The following is a 22,561-nucleotide window of genomic DNA, read 5'->3' on the forward strand; positions in this document are numbered from 1 at the left end:
GGTCTGCTAGTACAATATACCCCAGGATGAATTCTTCTGCAAAGCAATGAATGCTACAGCTAGAAGGAATCAGTTGGTCATTTATATCATTTAGCCCAACCTTCTCATCTGGCCAATGGAGCCAAGAGAAATTAAGTGAATTGGTCACTCTTCTAATTGATAGCTGTTTGAGAACCTCTACCCAGGTCTTTTAGTCCTCGATCCTGTGTGGTTTCTCCTCTTTTGGTGAGTTACAGGAATAGACTTTGTGATTTCATTGAGAAAGGGAACTCCTGGTGAGAAAGGTCCCTCCATCAATGCTCATCAGCATTTGCTCTGCAATTTGTTGTCTTGGAGATTTTATCTGGGGCACTAAAAGGCTAAGAGACTCATCCAGGGTCACACAGTCAGTGTGTATAGGAGGGAGAACTTCCTGAAATGAAGACCAGCTCTTTTCCGAACATGCTATATGGACATTCCATTCTGTCATTCATAGAATGCTCAAAACACTTGATTTTGAGAATGAATTTGGGAATTTCAAAGGGCAAGCTGTGCTTGGGGAGGGAGGTTACACAGTGTAGCAAAGAGAGAATGGCCCTGGGTAAGGTATCTAACCCCAATTTCAGAGAGAGAGAGAGAGAGAGAGAGAGATACACACACACACACACACACACACACACACACACACACACACAGAAACAGACAAAGACAGAGAGACAGAGACAGACAGAGACACAGAATGAGAATGGATTGGAAGGCACAGAACTTTGGTTCTAAACTTATTTGACAATGTGGAGTAAATTATTCTTTGGGTTTCAGCTTCCTCATCTACAAAAGGAGGATGTTGGATGGGCTGATAGTTAACTTTCCTGGGTCTCAGTCTTTATGTCTGTAAGGTGGGGGGTAAGGGCGACTAAATGATCTCCAAAGTCTTCCTGGTTCTAAATCTATCACGTTGTGAGTCTTTCTGTTCTAATATTCTGGAATTCAATGGATCTTGAAGAAACCCCTGGTCCTATTTCAGTATTACGCAAACTAAAGCTTCTGATAATAATTGAATGGAATTGCTGAGTCTTTGATATAGTCTGCATCTAAAAATAATGACGTGTCAGATAAGGAGGAGTCAGTTTAGGAAATAAATAAAATGGAACCAGATCAAATAATGCATTTTTGACACATTTGCCAGGGTGTTACCTACCCAGCATGCCATGGGATGTGGAGTAAGTGGGCACCCCCACTGGAGAGAAGCAGACTGGCAACTACCTCTTTCTGCGGTAAGTGCATTAGAAAGATGAGATCTTAAAAAAATTATCTATTGGTATCATTTTGTTTTTCCATTGCCTTCATTTCCAAATATATTCTTTCCCCTTCTTTGGCTAGTGAGCCATCCTTTCTAGCAAAGCATAAAAAAGTAGAGAAAAGAAGGCAGTTTGGCGAAGCCAACCAATGCATTGAATCTGACAGTATATATAATATTCCACACCCACAGTCTCCCACCTTTACAAAGAAAGAAACGGTGTATTTTCTCAGTTCTTTACCATGACCAAGATGTTTGGTCATTATAAGTAAACAACATTTGTTTTCATTTTTCAGTTCTTTCTGTCTATGTTATCATAACCATCGAGTATATTGTTTTCTTCACTTCACCTACTTTACCTTCACACAAATCTCCCTTTGCTTCTCTGAAGGATTATAGGTTCTCTATAAGCTAAGAAAGGACCTAAGAGATTGGTGAGTTCAGTCCCTTCATTTTACAGAAGAGGAAACCAAAACACTGAAAGAATATTTGTTGTTGTTCTTCAGTCATTTCAGTTGTCTGACTCTTGGTGACCCCATCTGGGGTTTTCTTGGCAAAGATACTAGAGCGATTTGCCATTTCCTTCTAGAGGTCATTTTACAGATGAAGAAACTGAGGCAAATAAGATTAAGTGAATTTCCCAGGGTCACACAAATACTGTCTGAGGTTGGATTTGAACTCAAGTTCAAGCCCAACATTCTGTCTACTTACTGTACCACCTAGCTGTCAAGAGAGTAAATAATTGGCAAAGAAACTCCACTGAGGCGTGATAGAAAAAACTTTGGCTTTGGAATCATGGTACCTTTGTTCAAATCCCATCTTTGCACTTACTACTTGGGGAATCTCAGGTGGCATTTCCCTTTTAGGCCCTCAGTTTCCCAATCTGTAAAATGGCATGAGTGGATGTCATAACCCCTAAAATGAGAGTTAGTAGCAAAGCCAGAACTTAAATCCCTTAATCCAGTATTCTTTGCACATCACTTTTATATTTCTACCATATTCACATTATTTTTCAAGGTACTTTAATAAATTTTAATAAAGTTCATAATTATTTTTTGATTAATTAATCATTTATTTTAAAATAAATTTTCCATTGATTTACTTAGCATGAATCAGGAGCAAAGGAAATCTTGGTGACATAGGAATCGGCAGACCCTGGACAGGGGGCTAACTTTTAATCTGGCATCCCTCACTCACATAGGAGGGAGGCTCTCCCTCCTAACCACTGTTCCAGGAAGTAGCCTCACCATTCACCTTATAGTTCCTGTTACCCCTAAGGGGACTGCTTAGGTGGCATCTCTATTCATTCCAGAGAGAGAGAGAGAGAGAGAGAGAGAGAGAGAGAGAAATAGACAGACAGACAGACAGAGCAAAACAGACAGAGACAGAGAGACAGAGAGAGAAAAAATTGTTTCATGTTTTCTTCCATATTCTTCCTCATGTTTAAAAGTACATGTCAGACTGGGGAACGTTTTGAAACTTTCATTGGAATGTAAATGGCACCTCTCGTGACTCATTCCAGAGAGAACAAGTTTCTTTATATATTCCAACAGTTTTTTACCCTCTTGCCTTTGGGCAGGGATTTTGTCCTTGCTAGTTTTTAAGTCTTTTTAAAATTTGTCCCTTTCTGGTTGCCTCTCTACAGAAATAGTGTGGTAGAGATCTGATTTTAAGTGTCAGGTATGCCTGGTTGTAGCACATGTTAGCTGTATGCTTCTGGGAAAGTCACTACAATTTTCTTCATCCCAACTAGCCAAGACTCTATGCTGAAAATGGGCCAATTTATTGTGGTAGAAGGATTTCCTCACCTATGAGTTCCCCATCTCACAGGTCTAGGCCCTGTCTTAGCTCATTTCAGCATCTGTTTTTTCTAGAGAAGCATTGTAATATAGTGTCAAGATAGCTGAATTTGGATCCAGGAAGACCTGGGTTCATAATCCACTTCTGACATAAGCTAGCTGGGTGACTCTGGGAAGTTAACCTAACCTCTCTGTGTCCCAGGCAACTCTCTAAGACTATAGAAATAGCAGAAAAGGTACCAATCTGTACTGAGAGCTTTTCCTCAGATGTTCCCTATGCCAGTAAAACCATAGACTCAGTTCTTACCCTTTCTACTTAGCAAGATCTGGGTCTGTTTGGAGACCCAGTGCCAGTTCTTTATGAAAAATGCCATTAGGCCCCACCTGCACTTCAGCACATATAATCCCTGGAGGGAATTTCTTTTGTAGACCTTCTTTCTCATGTCTCATGTTGTACTATGTTGTCTAAATAGGAGCTACTAGCCACTGCTCCCACTTCCTGTTCCCCAACAGATCTAGGAATGATTGAGCTGCAACACAGAATTATTAAACAAAGGTCAAATACCTTTTCTACCTAAGGTGCGGCCTTATCTTAAAGAATTCTCAGACTTGGAAGGGTTCTCAAAGTCATCTCACCCAACCCATATCTGACCAATGACCTACTTTACAATAGCCCCAATGAATAGGTAGACATATATATTGAAAGAGCTTCAGAATGGGGAACTCACCACCTCCTGAGACAACCCCCTCCACTTTGGAACAACTCCCAAGGTTAGGAAATTTTTGTTTGTATGTTTTGATCAGACTTATGAATTCATTCATGTAGGGGACTCCCAGTGAGGAAATCAACCATCCATGGGTGCTGATCAGCTGCAACTCTCCACCTTCTAATAATCTTCTTCGTAATTGCCACCTGGGTATCCCAGTTCTACTCTCTAAGGACAAAGCTAACCCTTCTTCATTCTATAGTCATTCAGATACCTAAAGACAGCTATCACATTCTCCATAAACCAGGGATTCTTAAACCAAGTCAAATATTAAACAAGTTCCAAATATTATAATAATTACTAGGGATACAAAGAAAAGTAGAAAAAGTTAGTGAATGAGCATTTAAATAAGTACTTACTATATGCCTGGCATTGTGCTAAGTGCTAGGGATACAAAAAGGCAAATAAAAAATCAGTCAAAAAATTTTGTTAAGCACCCCCTAAAACACCAAAATCGCCCTCTTGGACTAAAATCAATGGTCATCTCACTTCTTTACACCAACTGGTCTTGCTCTTCACTCTCATAGAACCTCTAGTCTTTGAAAATCTTAATAATGAATCCCCCCAATTTTGGCTTCATCAGACTCCCTGCCTAGTCTGTACCCCATAGTCAGCTAATTCAATGATGCCTCTGCTACCACCCTAGAATACTTCGACCTCTCAGTTTTCTGCCAAACCTACCTTGCCAATCCCCAGATCTAGACAGCTTCTGCTGTGTGGCTTCACCTCCTGATCATTAATGGGACATGGTGGGTTATGATTATGGTACCAGGGCGGTCCTCTACAATGATTTACTGAATCTCAGTTGGACCCCTATTTATTGGGAAATCCAATCACTTGTTTCTTCTCATCTATTTCTCTCATTCCATGAAGTAGCTGCTTGATTCCTCTCCGTTCTCCTCAGGGCTTGGATCCTACCCTCACCTGACTTATTCTTAGCAGGTGACCTTCTACCTTCTCCTGAGACTGAGGCTAAGTTGAGTTTTTTCTTTGTTGCTTTCTACTGTAGAATTTCTTTATGTCTTTACTCCCCCTTTCTACTAATTCCTGTCTGTGAGTAAGAAGGTCTTGTCATCCTTGCCAAGACTTGCTCCTTTACCTTCCAGGTCTTCTGGGACTTTAGTGAGCAGAACCCTCGGCTTGTTGCTAGAAAATACAGGGTTCAAATGTGGTCTCAGATACTAAGTAGCTGTGTGGCTTTGGGCAAGTGCAGTTCTCTGACCTTTTCCTTCCTCTTCTGTGAAATGAAAGGGTAGATATGATGGCCTCCCATATCCCTTCTAACTTTTAACCAGTAGTCAATAATTTAATCAATAATCAATACTTTAATCAATAACCAATAATTTGTGTCATAGTTGTATAACCCTGGAAGAGTCACTTAACCTTACTGGGCCTCAGTTTTCTCATGAGGCAATGGAATTAGATGAACTTCCAGCTCTAAGTTCATGATCTGATGACATAGCTGTGTGACATTGGTCAAATTACTTATCCTCCCAGAGCCTCAGTTTCCCACATGTAAAATGAAGGGCCTCTAAAGTCCCTTTCAGTTCAAAATCCATAATCCATAATTAATTGTTCTCAATCCATGATTCTAATTGCCCCTCTATTCATCTTCAGCCTTTCCCTCTTTACAAGTTTCTTTTCCTCTTCCTACAAATATGTATTAGTCTCTGCTATTCAAAAAATTGTTTACTTTGCCTGTCTATGTTCTCCAACTATGCCTCTAAAGTTATCCTTTATTTCCTTGTTAAACTTCTATTATCTAAAAAAAGTGTTCATTTTTAAAAGCATTTATTATCTTTTCCTCCTATGGTAGCCCCCTCTGAACAAGAACATGGAAAATAAATTCCTAATAATAAATATGGGGTAGTCAAGTGACACAGTGGATAGAGTCAATAATACCTGAGTTCAAATCCAGCCTCAGACACTGACTAGCTATGTGATCCTGGGCAAGTCATTTCACCTTGTTTGATTCCATTTCCTTATCTGTAAAATGAACTGGAGAAGGAAATGGCAAACCCCTCCAGTATCTTTGTCAAGAAAACCCCAAATGGGGTCACAAAGAGTCAGAACAGCTGAGTAACAACATTACAAAACTGGTTCCCACACTGGCCATGTCCTCATTCCATACTTTAAGTCCATCTCCTCTTTGGCCGGAGGTGGGTGGTGTGTTTCACCTTTAGTTCTCTGGATTCGTGGCTCATCATCGCATGGGTTGGAGTGTGCTAGTTTTCTCCAAGTTGGCTTTCTATATAGTGTTGTTTGCATTGGATAAATTGCTCTCCTGGTTCTGCTCACTTTGCTCTGCATCAGTTTGTAAAGTTCTTCTCAGTTACCTCTGAAACTGTCCAGTTCATCATTTCTAATGGCTACTAATATTCCATTTCCTTCACATCACAATTTGTATAACCATTTCTAAATAGGAGTTTCTAGTTTTTGTCTACTATGAAAAGAGTTGCTATAAATATTTTATACATGTACATCTCTTTCCTCTTTGTTTGTTATCTTTGGAGTAAAGTCCTAGTAGTGGTAGCACTGGCTCAAATAGTATGCACAGTTTGGTAAGTTTAGGGTTGTAGTTCCAAATCCCTTCCAGAAATTACATTTTGCTGGGAGTTTCCTTGAATTCCTGGTGTGTCTTAACTCTGCCATCATCTTGTGGTAGATATTCTGTGTCACGTGGCAGATGCTCATATCTTTGATGAAGGATTGGACCCCATTTAGAGGGAAAAGCTTCAAATTGATTCATTTGCCCAGTAACAGCTGTGGGTCTATTTATTGGAGACCTTTAGCATGAAGTCTAGACCTAGTATTAGAGGATTTGAGATCGGGATAGGTCTAGAGATACAGATTTGACATGAATTGAAATAGGAGGTCGAAGTTTTGGGGACAGAAGGAAGCAGTAAGTAGAAGAGCAATTTACATCTTGTTGCCTTCATTCTCCTAAAGGCAGCTACTTCTTATTCATGGACAAGGGTAAGTCTCAGATTAGAGTTTTTCATCTGAGTTAATATTTATTGGAAGTTCACAGGATGCTCATCACTAGACTAGGAATTATGGTATTAGAAAGCACCGAAAACCAATCAATGCCCTGTAGGACTCACAATCTTGTCTAGACGAGATAAACAGCCAGAATAGATAAGTATTTACCAGGTGAAGCAAGTAGAAAGAATGCTAAAGTTGGAGGCATGAGATTGATGAAGTGGATTAAGGCCTTCGACTGAGACTCAGAAAGGCTTGGGTTCAAGACTTAGCTGTGTGATGACCCTGGGAAAGTAACTTAACCTTTAGGTGCCTCAGTTTCCTCTTCTCTAAAATGAAGAGATTAGACTCACTGGCCCTCAGTAAGGTTTCTTACAGCTACAAATCTGAGTGTATAAATTCCAGCTCTACCACTTACTAACTGTGTGACTTCAAGCAAGTCCCTTAACTGTTGTATGACTCAGTTTCCTCATTTTACAAATGAGGAAGTAGGACTTGATGTCTTCTAACTATATGATTCTATGAACATCAATCCCATCCAAAATTTTGGGCAGCTAGGTGGTGCAGAAGATAGAGTACTGGACCTGAGTTCAAATCTGGCCCCAGACATTTATTAGTTGTGTGTCTGGGCAAGTCTTATAACTCCAATTATCTCCTTCCCCCCAAAAAAGTAATATCCAAAATGTAGATAGTGCTTTAATATTTGTAAAGTATTTTACCAATATTATCTCACTTGTTCCTTATTTTATAGATGAAGACATGGGTAAAGGTATATAGATCTATAGATATGTATAGATGCTATGAATAGTATCTTATATCTTGTTGTTGCTCAGTTGTTCAGTTGTGTCTGACTCTTCATGACATTTGGGATTTTCTTGGCAAAGATACTGGAGGGGTTTGCCATTTCATTCTCCAACTCATTTTATAGATAAGGAAACTGAGGCAAACACTGTTGAATGACTTGCCCAGGGTCAAACAGCTAGTAAGTATCTGAGGCCAGAATTGAATTCAGGAAGATGAATTTTCCTGACTTTTGCTGGTGCTCTATCCACTTCACCAACCAGCTACCCTTATCTAGTGTAGTTGACTAAAATAACCTGCCCAAGGTCACCTAGCTACTGTATGAGGCAGGATTCAAACCTAGGTCTTCCCAACTCCTAGTTAAACACACTAGGCACTGTACTGTTTCTCATGAATACTGGTTGACACAAGGGAAGAGGGTTAGTTCAGAAGACACCAGTGGTGTGGGGTACCTTAAGGGTAAGATGATGAAGTTGACCATAGAAGAAAGAGAGAGAGGGGCCTTGTTGGGACATTAGGAGTAGAATTACCATTCAGAGGATGGGGAAAGAATCCTGGACATCCCTAGCCCTTCCCCTCTGAGAGTCAGTGAGGGTTTCTACTCAGCTTCTATGGTGGCTTCCAGTTATGAACCATGCCCTAGCTTCCTAAGCCTGCCTCTGGATTTTTCTTCTCTCCCATTCTCCCTACCTCTCCCTTATCCTTAGTTAGGAATAGGGCCGGTATGTCAATGACCAATCAGAATCTCCTCATGCAACCCTTATTTACATATACCAAGGTTCTGCTGGATAGCCTTTGGAAATGAGGCTCAAGGTATATGGAATGGCAAAGGTCATGCTATGGAGATGGATCTCAGAAAGGCTGGGAGATAAAGAGGTTACTATATAACTATGATCTGTGAGCCTTAAGTGTGAAGCTAGCAAAAAATTCTGTGTATAAATATATGTGTATATATTTTCTTGTTGTTTTCTTGCTTAGTCATGCCTGACTCTTCATGACCCTATGTGGGGTTTTCTTGGCAAAGATACTGGAGGGGTTTGCCATTTCCTTCTTCAGCTCATTTTACAGAAGAGGAAACTGAGTCATGCAGCAATTAAGGGTCTTTCTTGAGGTCATACAGCTATATACATATGTACATAGTGTGTACAGTAGTGCCTGAGGCTGGAGTTGGACTCAGATCCTCCTTACTCCAGGCTCTATTCATTGCACCACCTAGCTACCCATGTGTGTATACATCTACATATCTAAATATATTTCATTTACCATGGTAGTAACAAAACTTCTTTGTTTCTCTGTGCTCCCTTCTAAACTCTAAAGCTTTTTCTAAAATGTTTCTTTGAAATTTGAATCTCCAGGCACTCGCTCCTGTGTTATCCTAGCAAATGACCACCTCTCTGAAATTCAAGTTCCTCATCAGCAAATCAGAGTCACAGATATTTCTACTAGCTATCTTATTGGGTGACCATGAGAAAATGTAATCCCTCTGGATAAGGATTGTGCTTTCTTTTTCTTTGAATCTTCAGTATTTGGTACAGTGCCTAACCCATCTTAGGCTCTTAATAAATGCTTGTTTATTGATTAATTCAATTTTTATTATGCTGATTTAGCAATATGTTCTGCTCATATCCCCTTCTGATATGCTCTCTTTTGCTCTCTCCTGTGTACTTTTAAGTGTCCATTTGACATTTTTATTTCTTTTCTTTCCTCCAAACACATCCCCTCCACCAATGAGATTAATGGTATTTGAGAAGCAGTACTTCTTCCATCCCTGGAATCCTTCTTTAATGGCATCATGGGAGTTGGCCTGGCTTGTTCTCCAGTGTTCCAGTCTTGTTCCTCAGAAATTAACAGTCTTGTGTTTATCTGACCCTCCTCTATGTAGCTAGAAGGTGCCTGAAATCTTTGATGGCCAGTGTTGCCCATTGTTCTCTTGTCCCTAGGTTCGTATGCTGGGGCAGTGGTAGCCATGCCATTGGCTGGAGTATTGGTGCAGTACATTGGATGGTCCTCGGTCTTTTATATTTATGGTGAGTTATTTTATTTCACAAGTTTACCCTGTTGAGAGGGTAAACAGAAGGTAATAGAGAGACGTTTTTTACTTAAAGAGGAATGACTAAGAAAAAATCAGTATAAAATGGAATAAATTATACAAAAAAGACAGTTTAAAGCTTTGCATTTTATGTATCCAAATGGCATTTTGAAACGGATACAGAAGTATTTCTGTTTAAATATCAGGTCACCAGAAATGAACATGGAATTTCCTGTGAAGAGTCTAGCCATGTGTTTGGGTCCTATGGCCTTTGACTGTCAAGGTCAGGAGTGGGGAACCTGTGACCTTGAGGCTGCAGGTTCCCCACCTAAAGTCAAAGGCCTGCACTTGAGGACCTAGAGGGCCACATGTGACCTTGAGGTTGCAGGTTCCCCATCCCTGGAAGGCACTGGCATGGGTGTAGCTAAATAAAGAGGAAAGGGCCCAGCAGGTGTGGTCAAGGAAGTAATTGTTTTTGATCTGGTTACAGGGTTAAAACTGTCCAACATTTTGGGGCTTTCTGTGTCTAAAAATTTCAGCAGTCTGCATTATAGTCTGATGCATGAGACTCTTTCTAGGGACATATGCAGGCACACAGGTACACATATACATATACACCATAAGAAAGCATTAATGGAGATGCCCAAGGAAAGCCACAATGTCTCTAGAGTTAGATTCACCTACTGCAAAGAAGTTTCACCTGGTTCTCTTATTCTTCTTCCTACTGGGCCTGGAGTCAGGAAAACTCATCTTCCTGAGTTCAAATCTGGCCTCAGACACTTATTAGCTGTGTGATCCTAAGCAAGTCACTCAACCTTGTTTTCCTCAATTTCCTCATCAGTAAAATGAGCTGGAGAAGGAAATGGCAAACCACTCCAGTATCTTTGACAAGAAAACCCCAAATGGGATCAAAACAGTCAGACATGACTGAGCAATAACATAAAGGTTAATTTTGGAGCAAACAGACCAGCAGCCTGGGAAATGTATGCTTTTATAAGCTGTGTGCTGAGTGGGAGAGAGAGAGAAAGACAGAGACACACACATACACACACACACACACACACACACACACACAGAAAGACAGAGAGACACAGACAGACACAGAGAGACAGACAGACACAGAGAGACGCACAGAGAGAGACAGAGAGACAGACAGAGAGACACAGAGACAGAGAGGCAGAGACAGAGACAGAGGGACATAGAGAGAGAGACAGAGAGACAGAGAGACACAGAGACAGAGAGATGCTCTCTTTGGAGCTACTGGTAGCAGCTTCCATCTTCCTTCTTGCCTCCTTGATTTTGACAACACTGTGCAAAAATCATTTGGGACTATTGAAAGGTATTTCCAAAAATGAATATTTGAAAGAGACAGAAGGAATTGAGAATGTGTGGGAGCAGACCGCCATTGTTTTCTCATGCAGGGATGTTTGGGATTATTTGGTACATGTTTTGGTTGCTTCATGCCTACGAGTGCCCTGCCTCTCACCCAACTATCTCTGAGGAAGAACGCACCTACATAGAGACGAGTATCGGAGAAGGCGCCAACCTGGTCAGTCTCGATGTAAGTAGCGTTCATAATCAGCCTCTGGCTTCTTCTCCCTAGGAATTTCCCCTAGTTGCTACCTATCTGTCTTGAGAGTGAAGGAGTTCTCCCTACCCAAAACTTTACGATGTTTCTTTTCTAGAAATTTAATACCCCCTGGAAGCAGTTTTTCACATCAATGCCTGTTTACGCTATCATCGTGGCCAACTTTTGTCGGAGTTGGACCTTCTATTTACTGTTGATCAGTCAGCCTGCTTACTTTGAAGAAGTCTTTGGCTTTGCAATAAGCAAGGTAAATGTAAGAACCCAAGTTGGAGTCTTAGTAAATGTTTCTGGGAACCATTTATAGCAGCCTTGAGGCAGAATCACTTGAGAATTACCCATTCTAATGGCCATCTTTCTTACCCTCTGCCTTGGTTGTCTAGACTAGAGAGGTCCACCTTCAGAACCTGTTCCCCTTTTGTGGTGTGGTGAAAACATCCTGGATTTGGACCCAGAAGATCTGGGTTCAGGTCTCAGTTTAAATACTCTGTGCCTCTGTTTCCTAATCTATAAAGTGGGGATAATAATTCCTGTAGAACCATCCTCACCAGGTTCTCATGAGTCTCTAATAAGCTAATATATGCTTTGTCCATCCAAGAACACAATATAAATGTTGCTTGTAGTTTGGTTAAGTGGAAAGAGATTTGGATTTTGAGTTAGAGGACTCAGAATAGGACTTAGAGTCAGATCCCACCCCTGCCACTTGCTATCTTCATGATCCCTGGGCAAAACTTCTCTGGGCCTCAGTTTCCTCATCTGTAAAATGAAAGGGTTGGACTAGATGTCCTCTAAAATCCCTTTCCAGCTTGAAATCTATGATCCTTTAATCCCATGGAGATGATGGCATTGGATTGAGTCCTGAAGGAAGAGAAGGCTTTCAACAGGGGCAGATGAGGAGGGAGTGTGTTCCTTGTCATGGGGGACAGACTATGCAAAGGTATGGAGGTGGGATGAACCATATCAAGTTTGGGGAATTTTTATTGATATCTTTTGCTTTTATGTGACCTCCACTTCTCATGTATTATTCCCTCTTCCCCCTCCCAGAGAGCTGACACTTATAGCAGATAATACAAAAAAAGGAAGAGAAATATTCCACAAAACTAGCCAACATGTTAAAAAAGTCTGACGTTATATGCTGTGCTCCACACCCATGACCCCCCACCTCTGCAAAGAAGTGGAGGAGGGGGATTCCTTCTCAACCCTCCTCTTTGGGAGGTTGTGGTCATTATAAGTTTGCAACATTCATTTTCTATTGTTTTGTTGGTCTTTCCATTATGTATATAGTTTTCTTAACTCTGCTTCCTTCATTCTGCATCAAGTCATGGACATCTTCCCATATTTCTCCATATTCATCACATTCATCATTTCTTACAGCACAGCAAAATTCCATTAATAACTCTAGCTGATAACAATAGCTAACATTTATACAGTGCTTACTGCCTATCAGCCACAGCGCTAAGTGATTATTATTCACAATTTTTATTTCATTTAATTCTCACAACAAACCTGGGAGGTAGATATTATGATTATGCCCATTTTACAGATGAGAAAACGGAGGCAGGAAGAGGTTAAGTGATTTGCCCAAGGTCTCAGCTAATAAAGAATGAGCAAGATTTGAACTCAGGTCTTCCTGACTCCTGGCCCAGCACTCTATCCACTGCATCACCTAACTGTCATTACATTCATGGACCACAATTTTTTTAGCCTTTTACCAGTCAGTGGGTTCCCATTTTGTTTCCAGTTCTTTGCTAAAGAGTTGTTCTAAGTGTTTTTGGTTCCCACTTGTAGTCTATGCCTATAAATGGAATCTGATTTATATTTTCATAACTAAAGAAACAAGGGATAATTAGCTGACCAAATGAAGAAGAAAATAAAGTGGATATAAATAAGAGTCATGGATTCTCTTTTTATTTCAGGTGGGTCTTTTGTCTGCAGTCCCACATATGGTCATGACGATCATCGTACCCATTGGAGGACAGTTGGCTGATTACTTAAGAAGTAGAAAGATTTTAACAACTACAGCTGTTCGCAAAATCATGAATTGTGGAGGTATTGTAAATTGGGATGTTAGCTGTTTTATGCAGGATGAAAATTTGTCTTAATTTAATTATATTAAATAAATACATTTATTATTTTTAAATTAATTGCATTTAATGAAAATTAAAATGTTAATTTTATTATTATTTATTATATTATTTTTAATTAATTAAATATTATATTACATTATGAAAATTATATAACATATAATAATAAATCTATTCATAGTTGGTACCCGTAGGCCTGTAATGGAAGCCCAACTCTTTATCAATAGTGTTCTCCCAATAATGCTAAATGAGTGTGAGCATGCAGATCATTGCTATACTGAGATCTTTTCCATATGAACTAATGACTATCCATTATCACTCTGCTGGGTCACAGGATCCTATGATTTATGTTGTGCCAGAGAGTAAAGCCACGGAGGAAGAGTCTATCTGGACTAGATGGATTAATCCTAACAGGAAGTTACATTGTGATGCTCTTTAGAGGAATTTTAGTTGGCTCTACATTTCTTTAAAAAATTTGCACATACTTACTGTTGACTGTTTCAGGCTCTCGAGCAACCTGGGCCCTACTCCATCTCTTTTCACAGGCATTTTCACAACTATTTTCTTGTTGTCATTGTTCAGTTACATCCAACACTTTGTGACCCTGTTTGGGGTTTTCATGGCAAAGATATTGGAGTGGTTTGCCATTTCGTTCTCCAACTCATTTTGCAGATAAAGAAACTGAGGCAAACAGGGTTAAGTGACTTGCCCAGGGTCATACTTGCCCAGGGTAAGTGTCTGAGGCTAGATTTGAACCCATGTCTTCCTGGCTCCGGGGCCCAATCTTTCCATGATACCCTGAAACAATAGCTAAAACAATGTCTAGTTAGAACAAACAGGACACCCTAGAGAAAATGGTTTCCCTTCATCTTATGATCAGAGACCTAACTAGGATGGGGTGACTAGTGTCTTGTCCTAGGGCACTGAAATTAGAAGGTGCTGAAGGCACTTCTAATCTTCCAGTAAGATATAAAAACAGAGTTTAGCATAAATAACTAGTTACAATAGGAAAATACCAAGATAATGGGCTAGAGGGCTCTGTCCCCCATTCTGCCTCTTTTCCCTGCTCTTTCAATAGCTGTTTTGTGCAGGTGTGCCAACATCTCTGTCCCTGTCTTACCCTAGGGAGTCTTTTAAGTAATTTGATCCAGGAAGCTTCTGATTACTTGACCCAGGTAAAACAAAACAGCTAATAATGGCTGTCCATGTTCTCCAGCTTATGATGATGATAATAATATAAATTTTATATAATTGTATAATTTATATAATATATACATTTCTATAATTGGTATTTAAATTACATAATTTTATTATAACATAATAAAAGTCAACATTTACTTAAAGCACCATTGCTTTAAGATTTGATGCATGACTTGTGTCCATAATCTCATTTGATCCTCATCACAACCTTATGAGAGATATGCTAGTATATCTCCATTTTAAAGATGAGAACACTGAGGCTGGAAGAGGTTAAATAACTTTTCCAGGGTCACAGAGCTAATAAGCGTCTAAGATAGGATTTGTATGCAGGTCTTCCTGACCTCAAGTATAACTCTCTAACCACTGCATCAGCTGAATTTCAACAGAGCCCTTCTGATCTAAATACTCTCTATAAATACCTACTTTGCCCCGTCTTCAATGAACATGGGTATTTCAGTTGGAGTTTTAACAAGTGCATTGGATAGACCTCTGGACATTGAGCCAGGAAGACCTGTGATCCTAGACAAGTCACTTCACCTCTATCTGCCTCAATTTCCTTAGCTGTAAAATGGAGATGATAGCACCTCTCTCATAGGGATCAAATGAGAAAACATATAAAGTTCCTTTCAAAATCGGAAGTGCTATGTAATGTTATTATTATTCTGGTTCTTATTGTTAAATAAATATGGGCTTGGCTCTGGCCTCTTTAGCTGCTTGGGTCAACCTGAGGCTATTTCAATCCAAATTGGGATTTTCACCATCAGATGGCAGAAATTCGAAGCTTCCATTTTATCCTTAGTTCTAATTTCATTTGACAAGTCTCTCTCATTGAAATCTCTTGATTTTTCTCAGCTCTCTAATTTTGACCCTAAAGCTGAAAACTGGAAATGTCATAGCTCCTAATGTCTGTCTACAAGACAAGTAGACACATGTAGACAAGTTGCTAACTTGTTTTTGGAAATTCAGCTAAGTATCCAGCAGCAACTCATATTATTTTGTTTTGTTTTGTTTTATTGCAAGTCTAATGACACATCAACCTTCCCCACCTTGATTTTCACACAGTTGCTACAGCTGAGAATTAACTATTCAAGAAATTCCACCTTCTGGTCTTAGAGGGATAGGGCTATGAACAGATATGTTTGATTGCATTTTGACTGAGGCAGCTGGAAGAGTATGGAAGTTGAGAATTAAATCTTTTGGGCAACCTTCCTGTTAAAAGAGAAAATGAAAGTTCTGAAAAGATAACCATTTTCAACACATATGTAGGCAGAATTTAAAGTACTGAATGTTTTATTTTAAATATAGCATACATATTCTTTGATGGAGCAACCAAGATACATATGTAAAGTGCTTTGCAAATCCCAGGGGGCAAAATCATGATTTTATACCCATGGGATCCAAGGCAGAATTCTAGAATAACTGGCCTGAAACATACCCCAAAAGGACATTAATTTCTTCTTTTGTCAAGTAAAGGTGTACTCTGATAGTCAGAGGTAGCAACTCACTCCTCTTCGAAAAGTCTTTAACATCCATTATAGTTAAAAGTTCTTCCTTCTGGTGATCTAAATCCATGTTATTGAATATTGAACCTGATTTCATTTTGTCCTAGCCTCAGAATTAGGGGGGAAGTCACATGATGTTGCGGGAAGAGGACTGGTTTTGAAATCAGAAGATCAGGGTTTGAATGTTGGCTTGGCTGTTTGCTGAGTTTGGATATGCTACTTTACTTCACCTCAGTTTCCTTATCTGTAAAATGCTTTTAAGGTTTTTGTATCTATGATCCCAAGTTTCTTCCCCTCTCTTGGTCCAGTTTGCTCATGTGTAAAATGAAAGAATTGGACCAAATAATCCCTTTCAGACCTAAATTCTTTGAGGTAACATATCTTGCCAGACTTTCCATCACAACATTGCTTCATATCCCTGAAGACAATGATAGGATCACCCCTCTGTTGAGAGGATCCAAACAAGTGAGTTAGGAAGAATCATTCTTTATTTGTTTCTCCGTCTGAAGTAGGGAGAATGTGACAAAGCTGGCCTTGGACTTGTGATTTATTTTTTTTGGAGGCAATCTAGGTTAAGTGGCTTGCCCGGGTTTACACAGATAGTAAATGTCAGAGGCCAGATTTGAATTTAAGTTCTCCTGACTCCAGGGCTAGGACTTGTGATTTTTTGAAAGAAGTGACAATCTCCTAACTGGTATTCCCAATTCCAGTTTCATTCATCCTCCCCAATGGCACTGAATTATGTCTGATCTCAGCATTCCTCTGTTTAAATTCCTTCAGTGTTTCCCTGTTGCTAAACCTGGAGAGTCTCCTCCTCAGGTGGGCTATAGGCTGATTTGTGGCTGTGTCATCTCCCACTGACCAACATCTAGAGATGGAATCTGTGCCTGTGGAGAGAGTGTTCATACCAACAGGTCACAGAATTGAAGTATGAAAATTTAGCATTTAGAAATTGAATAGGAAGCTATACAGCCCCTGAGTGTGAAAGTTATGAAGACTAGTCATGGAATATTTATGGAATGTTAAAATGTATCAGAGCTTGAGGATCATATGCATATGATATGATATCATATGATATGCCTATGTGGGCATATCAGTGATGTACCATGATGATAGCCCATACTTAAATTATCTGGAATAGAATGACATTTGCTCTCCTCCTCCCCTTTTTTTTATTCCATTTGCAGGTTTTGGCATGGAAGCAACCTTACTCTTGGTGGTTGGCTTCTCTCATACCAAAGGAGTGGCCATTTCCTTCCTGGTGCTGGCTGTAGGGTTCAGTGGCTTTGCAATTTCAGGTAAAATATTCAATCTGTGTGGGGATGGGTGGAAGGGTTTTGTTTGGAGTGATGAGCAATGTCCTGTGTGACATCACTGGGGAAAGGCTGAAGGTCTAGGAGAGTGGGAACTTAACAGAATATTTGCTTGTTCTATATTTCTGCTTATATTAGGAAATAATTCATTTGAAAAAGATCTTGTCATTCTCAATAGACTTCGGATTTAATATGAGTCAACAGTACAACATAGCAGCCAAAAAATGAAATATGAGGCTCCAGTGAGGCTCCAGTCACATAACCATGGAATTTGAGAGAGGTCAGGGACTTCAAGAGGCACCTTGGTATAGGAGATAGAACATTGGTCTTGGAGAGAGAAAGATGTAGATTCAAATCCTGTTTTAGACATTAGCTATGTGAATGTGGGCAAGTTATTTGACCTTTCTAGGTCTCAATTTCCTCATCCATAAATAAGGAGGAGTGAGGTAGAATTGATAGCCTCTACACAGTCTTCCAGCTGTAAATCAATGATTTTATGACATCAGCAGCCTAAGAAGAATCATCCTTCAAGATACCCCACAAGGGGTCTTCCAACCTCTGCCTGAAGACTTCCAAAGAAGGGTTAGGGAATCCATTCCTTCTAGAGATGATCCTCTTCCATTGTTGGACAGTTCACATTGTAACAGTGTTTTGCTTAACATTAAGCCTAAATCAGTCTCCTTGAGACTACCATCCAATGCCTCTACTTCTTCTCCTGAGAGAAAAGACCAAATTTGATCCTTCTCCATATGACAGAAAGTTGTTAGTCTTCTCCCTCAGCTTAATAATTCTTATTCCTTCAACTAAGTTGTTTTCACATAGTGAGTCAGGGTGATAGCTTCCCAGTACTCCGCCCAAGTCTGGCCACAAAGACATAATTAAGTCCAGTTCTGAGTGTTACGTTTCAAAGAAGCCCTGACAACCTAGCAGGTGTCCAGAGATCCTGATGACTTAGTAGGTGTCCAGAGGAACACAATAATAAGGGAACTTGAAAGTGAGTAGGATATTGGAGAGGATGATTTCCCCACTGCTCGGTCTATAGTAGGTATTTAATAAATACTCGTTGATTGGCTGATTAATTCTAAGGTTCCCTTCTAGTTCCAAGGCTATGATTTGTAGATTGAAGGAATTATGGATATTTACAGAGAAGATGTTTTATAAAATAGATAAGGATTTTGTTATTCTCTAAAAGTATTTGAAAAGTGACCATAAAGAAGATTCAGACTTGGTCTGCTTGACCACCCAAGGCAAAACTAGGATGAGGATTTTTAGGTTTTCAGGGAGGCAGAATTGGCTTACTGTAAGGAAAATTTCCTGATAATTTGAGTTGTCCCAAAATGAAATAGTCTGCTTTGAGGAGCAGTGAATTCTCAAGCTTAATAAATGCTCATTGCAGAAAGAGATAGTGGACTGGGTGATCTCTGAGTTTTCTTCCACCTCTCGGATGCTATGAAAAGCCAAATGACGTTGATGGCCTCTTACTCCTTGATAACTTGCTAACACAGTAGAGATTCATTTCCTGTCTTCAAAGATATCAATTTGTTCATGTTTCCAGCATTGAGAAGGCTGAGCTACATAGAATTATAATCAGAGGGGAAAAATAGCCCAGCTTCAGAACTGGGTGGGGCCTATGGCCTCTGGTATAATAGGACAGGTGAAGCTTGGTTTTTCTTTCATCTCTCTTGGACAGAAATAGGGATGGAGCAGGTTTAGGGTCAGATGAGCGGCAGGAAATTAGGACAAGATAGAAAAGGACCTTTGAGTGACTGGACGTGCAAAAATAAAAGGAAATGTGTATATAAGAAAGCGAAGGTAGCATAGTAGAGAGGATGCTGAATTTTGAGTCAGGAAGTCCTGGGTTCCAATCCTGTCTCAGACACTAATTCATTTTGTGACCCAAGGCAGCTAGGTGGCACATTCTATCGATAGAACCTTAGCCTTGTGGTTAGGAAGGCTGAGTTCAGATCCTGCCTTATATACTTACTAGCTATGTGACCTGGGCCAGTCACTTAACCTTGCTCAGCCTCAGTTTCCTGATCTGTAAAACAAGGATAATAATGCCATCTACTTAACTCACTCATTTGGTGTTTGTCACAATCAAATGAGATTTTATGTGTGCGTATGTATGTAACTGTTCATATTTTCCAAACTTTAAGGGACTATACAAGCATTAGCTGTTATTATTACTTATTATTATTACCATGTAACAGTATTATTATTAAATATTATTACTAATAATTTACCAATTAGTAATTTACCAAATTACTAGTAAAATTCCTAATAATTACTATGTAACCTTTAGGATCCTCAGGCACTTCTCTGGCATTATAAATTACAGAGCAGGAGTTCCTTTTGGCATGGATTCCTTTTGGCAGCCTGATGAAATCTGTGCACTCCTCAGGATCATGGTTTTAAATGCATAAAATAAAATATATAGGATTATAAAGGAAAGCAGTTAATGAAAGATATACTTCTGTCCCCTATCCAAGTCCATAGATTCTCAGAAATCTATCACTGGATACCTTGACACTTGACACAGGAGCCCAGGTTAAGAACTCTTGCTTTAGATGACTTGTGATTTGTTTCAGAGGAGGTATTCCCTATTTGGGTGAAAATCACCTGTCCTTGATGTTTTGGTGTACTTTTATGCTGGTGGAATGGAATATGAGGGAAAAGGAGATGGGGCCCATTCTCAAAGAAAGACAGGATGAAGGCCATTCCATGAAGGATCTGCAATTTCCTTGGTGTCAGGAATGCCTGGTGTAGAAAATCATTCCATTCATGTCAATTGCATCTATGATGAATCTTAAGAGTGATTCTAACCAGGAAATACTCTGGGACTATTGGTTCTGGATCCAGAAGAGCAAAGTTTAAATGGCATCTCTAATTCTTATTGTTTGTATAACTTTGGACAACAAACCCCATAACCTCTCTGGGCCTCAGTTTCCTCATGCGTAAAAGGAAGGGGTTGGACTAGCTGGCGTCTGAGGTCCTTTATGGGTGACTTGCTTATGGTCAATCAGCCAGTAAGTATCAGAGGTGGAATTTGAACTCAGTTTTTTTTTTTAGCGCCAAGTCTAGCACTCAATACACTGTAGCCTGCTGCCTCTTGATGACAGAAATAGATTATCAGCCTATGAAGAGGGGAGGGACTGCCAATCATTAAGTCCAACTTCTAATTTTATAGATGAGGATGCCGAGGTCTAGAGAGTGACTTGGCAAAGGTCATGCAACCAATAAGTGCTATAACCTAGACTGGAACACAGCCTATTGAGATACCCCCTCCGATCTTCTCCTAGCTAGTAGGGACCAAATCTGGGGCATATTCAACCAAATATTTATCAATACCTCTGGGTTCCTAATGGTTTAATTCCCTTCAAGCTTCAGAGGATATGCTGCTAAATTCTCAAGATTTTCTTTGTGTTATCTCCAACTAAAAGCAAACACACAGTCTTTGTATCTGAGCATAATGCTTGACAATCATATTAATTGCTTCTTATCTCTAGGCTCTTTTCTAATAAAGTGTTTATCACATCCCAATCAGGCAGTAGGTATAATTAATCTCACTGCTGTTTTATATTCTGATTGTCTGGTACTTTGGCATGCTGACATAAAAGAGGAGGTATGCTTATTAAAAAGTAGAAGGGTTAGTAAGGGTGGGGAGGAATTTCTTAAAAATCCCCAGAAACAGAGGTCAAGAAAGAGAATCCAACAGGGAGATAATCATTTTTTTTCATATATTTTCAAGCACTATAGATAAATAAAGAGCTGACAAAGGTTTTAAAAAAGAAAGAAAAAACTTTCAAATGTTTTTCAAAACCCTGACACCCCCTAAATCTTGGCATGGGTGAAAGCATAGATGTCAGATGATCAGACTTTTGGAAGAGAGAAAGTTGAGAGCAGTAGCTAATGGAATGGTTGGCAGGAATCACATCCAAAAGCATATGACTGGCTTTGGGTGATGGGCTGCATTTAATGTGATGAATATCATAGAGATGAATGTAAAGTCTGACGTGTTAAAAAAAATCAATGGCACAAATATAGAGTGCTTAGAGTAGCTAGACTTCACATGCAAAAGATATGGGGGTTTTGGCAAATGGCTGAAGGTTCTGCGGGAGGCAACACTGATGTATCCACTGAAAAAATAAATGTGATTTCTGATTCTCCTGATGGGGGAACGGAAAGGAACGAACATTTGTGAAACACCTACTATGTGCCAAGTATTGTGTTAAACATTTTACCAATGTTATTTCATACAACACTGAGGTAGCTGCTCTTATTAACCTCATTTTCACAGTTGAGGACACTCAACCTTTGTTAAAGGCTTTGTAAACATGAAGCATCATATAAATGCTAGCACTGTTATCATTCACCTGTTTGGGCCTTAGTTTGCTCCTCTGTAATTTCAAAGTAGATTTTCAATGTCCCTCTCTTCTTCTTAGAACTTTCCCCTCCTTCCTTTCTCCCCTCTACTCCTCCCTACCCCCTATAAGGTTTATATAATTGCAACAGAAATGGGAAAATGTCCTAATAATTCGTAGATTTCAAGGTGAAAAGGGACTTTGAAGATCATCAAATCCAACCCCCTTGTTTGACAGGTGTCAGCTAGGGGGCACCATAGTGCACAGAATGCATCTTCCTGAGTTCAAATCCAGCCTCAGATATTTACTGGCTGTGTGACCCTGGGCAAGTCACTTTACCCTTTTTGTTCCAATTTCCCCATCTGCAAAATGAACAGGATTGGCAAACCACTGCAGTGCCAAGAAAACCCCAAATAGGGTCACAAAGACTCAGACATGACTGAAACAACTGAACAACAACATTTTACAGGTGAGGAAAGTACATTGGACAGAGGTGAATTGACTTACCCAAGGTTATATAACTATCAAGAGTTTGAGCCCTAATTTGAACTCAGGCCTTCCTGACTCCAGGTCTGTTGCTGTATCCATTTTGCTCCCTACGTGCCTCTAATGGCTTGCCCAGAGACACACAGCTAGTTGGTGTCTGAAGTGGGATTCTTGCCTCTGAGTTCAATGTTCTAGCCACAATACCACATTGACTTTCAATTCATGGTATTCCAAAGTGGAATGGACTGCCTCTGGAGGTAGCTGGTTCTCTCCTCTTTGGGATATATGAAACAGAATAGAATGACCTCTTGTTAGGCCTCAAGGGCGAAGGGATTCTTGGTTAGGGAATGCTTGATTGCATGTCCTCAGACTTCCC

At 39.8% G+C, this 22,561-nt stretch overlaps 1 protein-coding gene across 3 annotated transcripts in view; it reads left to right on the plus strand.

Annotated features, from left to right (window-relative positions):
• The window catches only part of SLC17A8 (solute carrier family 17 member 8), a 55,256-nt gene that overhangs the window by 31,476 nt on the left and 1,219 nt on the right, over positions 1–22,561 (plus strand). For 2 of the 3 annotated variants that reach the window (XM_072655681.1, XM_072655680.1), the window contains exons 5-10: positions 1,166–1,253; positions 9,566–9,652; positions 11,076–11,215; positions 11,340–11,489; positions 13,156–13,288; positions 17,213–17,323. In XM_072655681.1, the coding sequence (XP_072511782.1) occupies positions 1,166–1,253; positions 9,566–9,652; positions 11,076–11,215; positions 11,340–11,489; positions 13,156–13,288; positions 17,213–17,323 (709 nt within the window). The remainder of the gene's footprint in view (positions 1–1,165; positions 1,254–9,565; positions 9,653–11,075; positions 11,216–11,339; positions 11,490–13,155; positions 13,289–17,212; positions 17,324–22,561) is intronic. The other variant, XM_072655682.1, reaches the window with a different exon arrangement.

This window comes from Notamacropus eugenii, chromosome 3 (genome assembly GCF_028372415.1).
Source record: "Notamacropus eugenii isolate mMacEug1 chromosome 3, mMacEug1.pri_v2, whole genome shotgun sequence".
NCBI lineage: Eukaryota > Metazoa > Chordata > Mammalia > Diprotodontia > Macropodidae > Notamacropus > Notamacropus eugenii.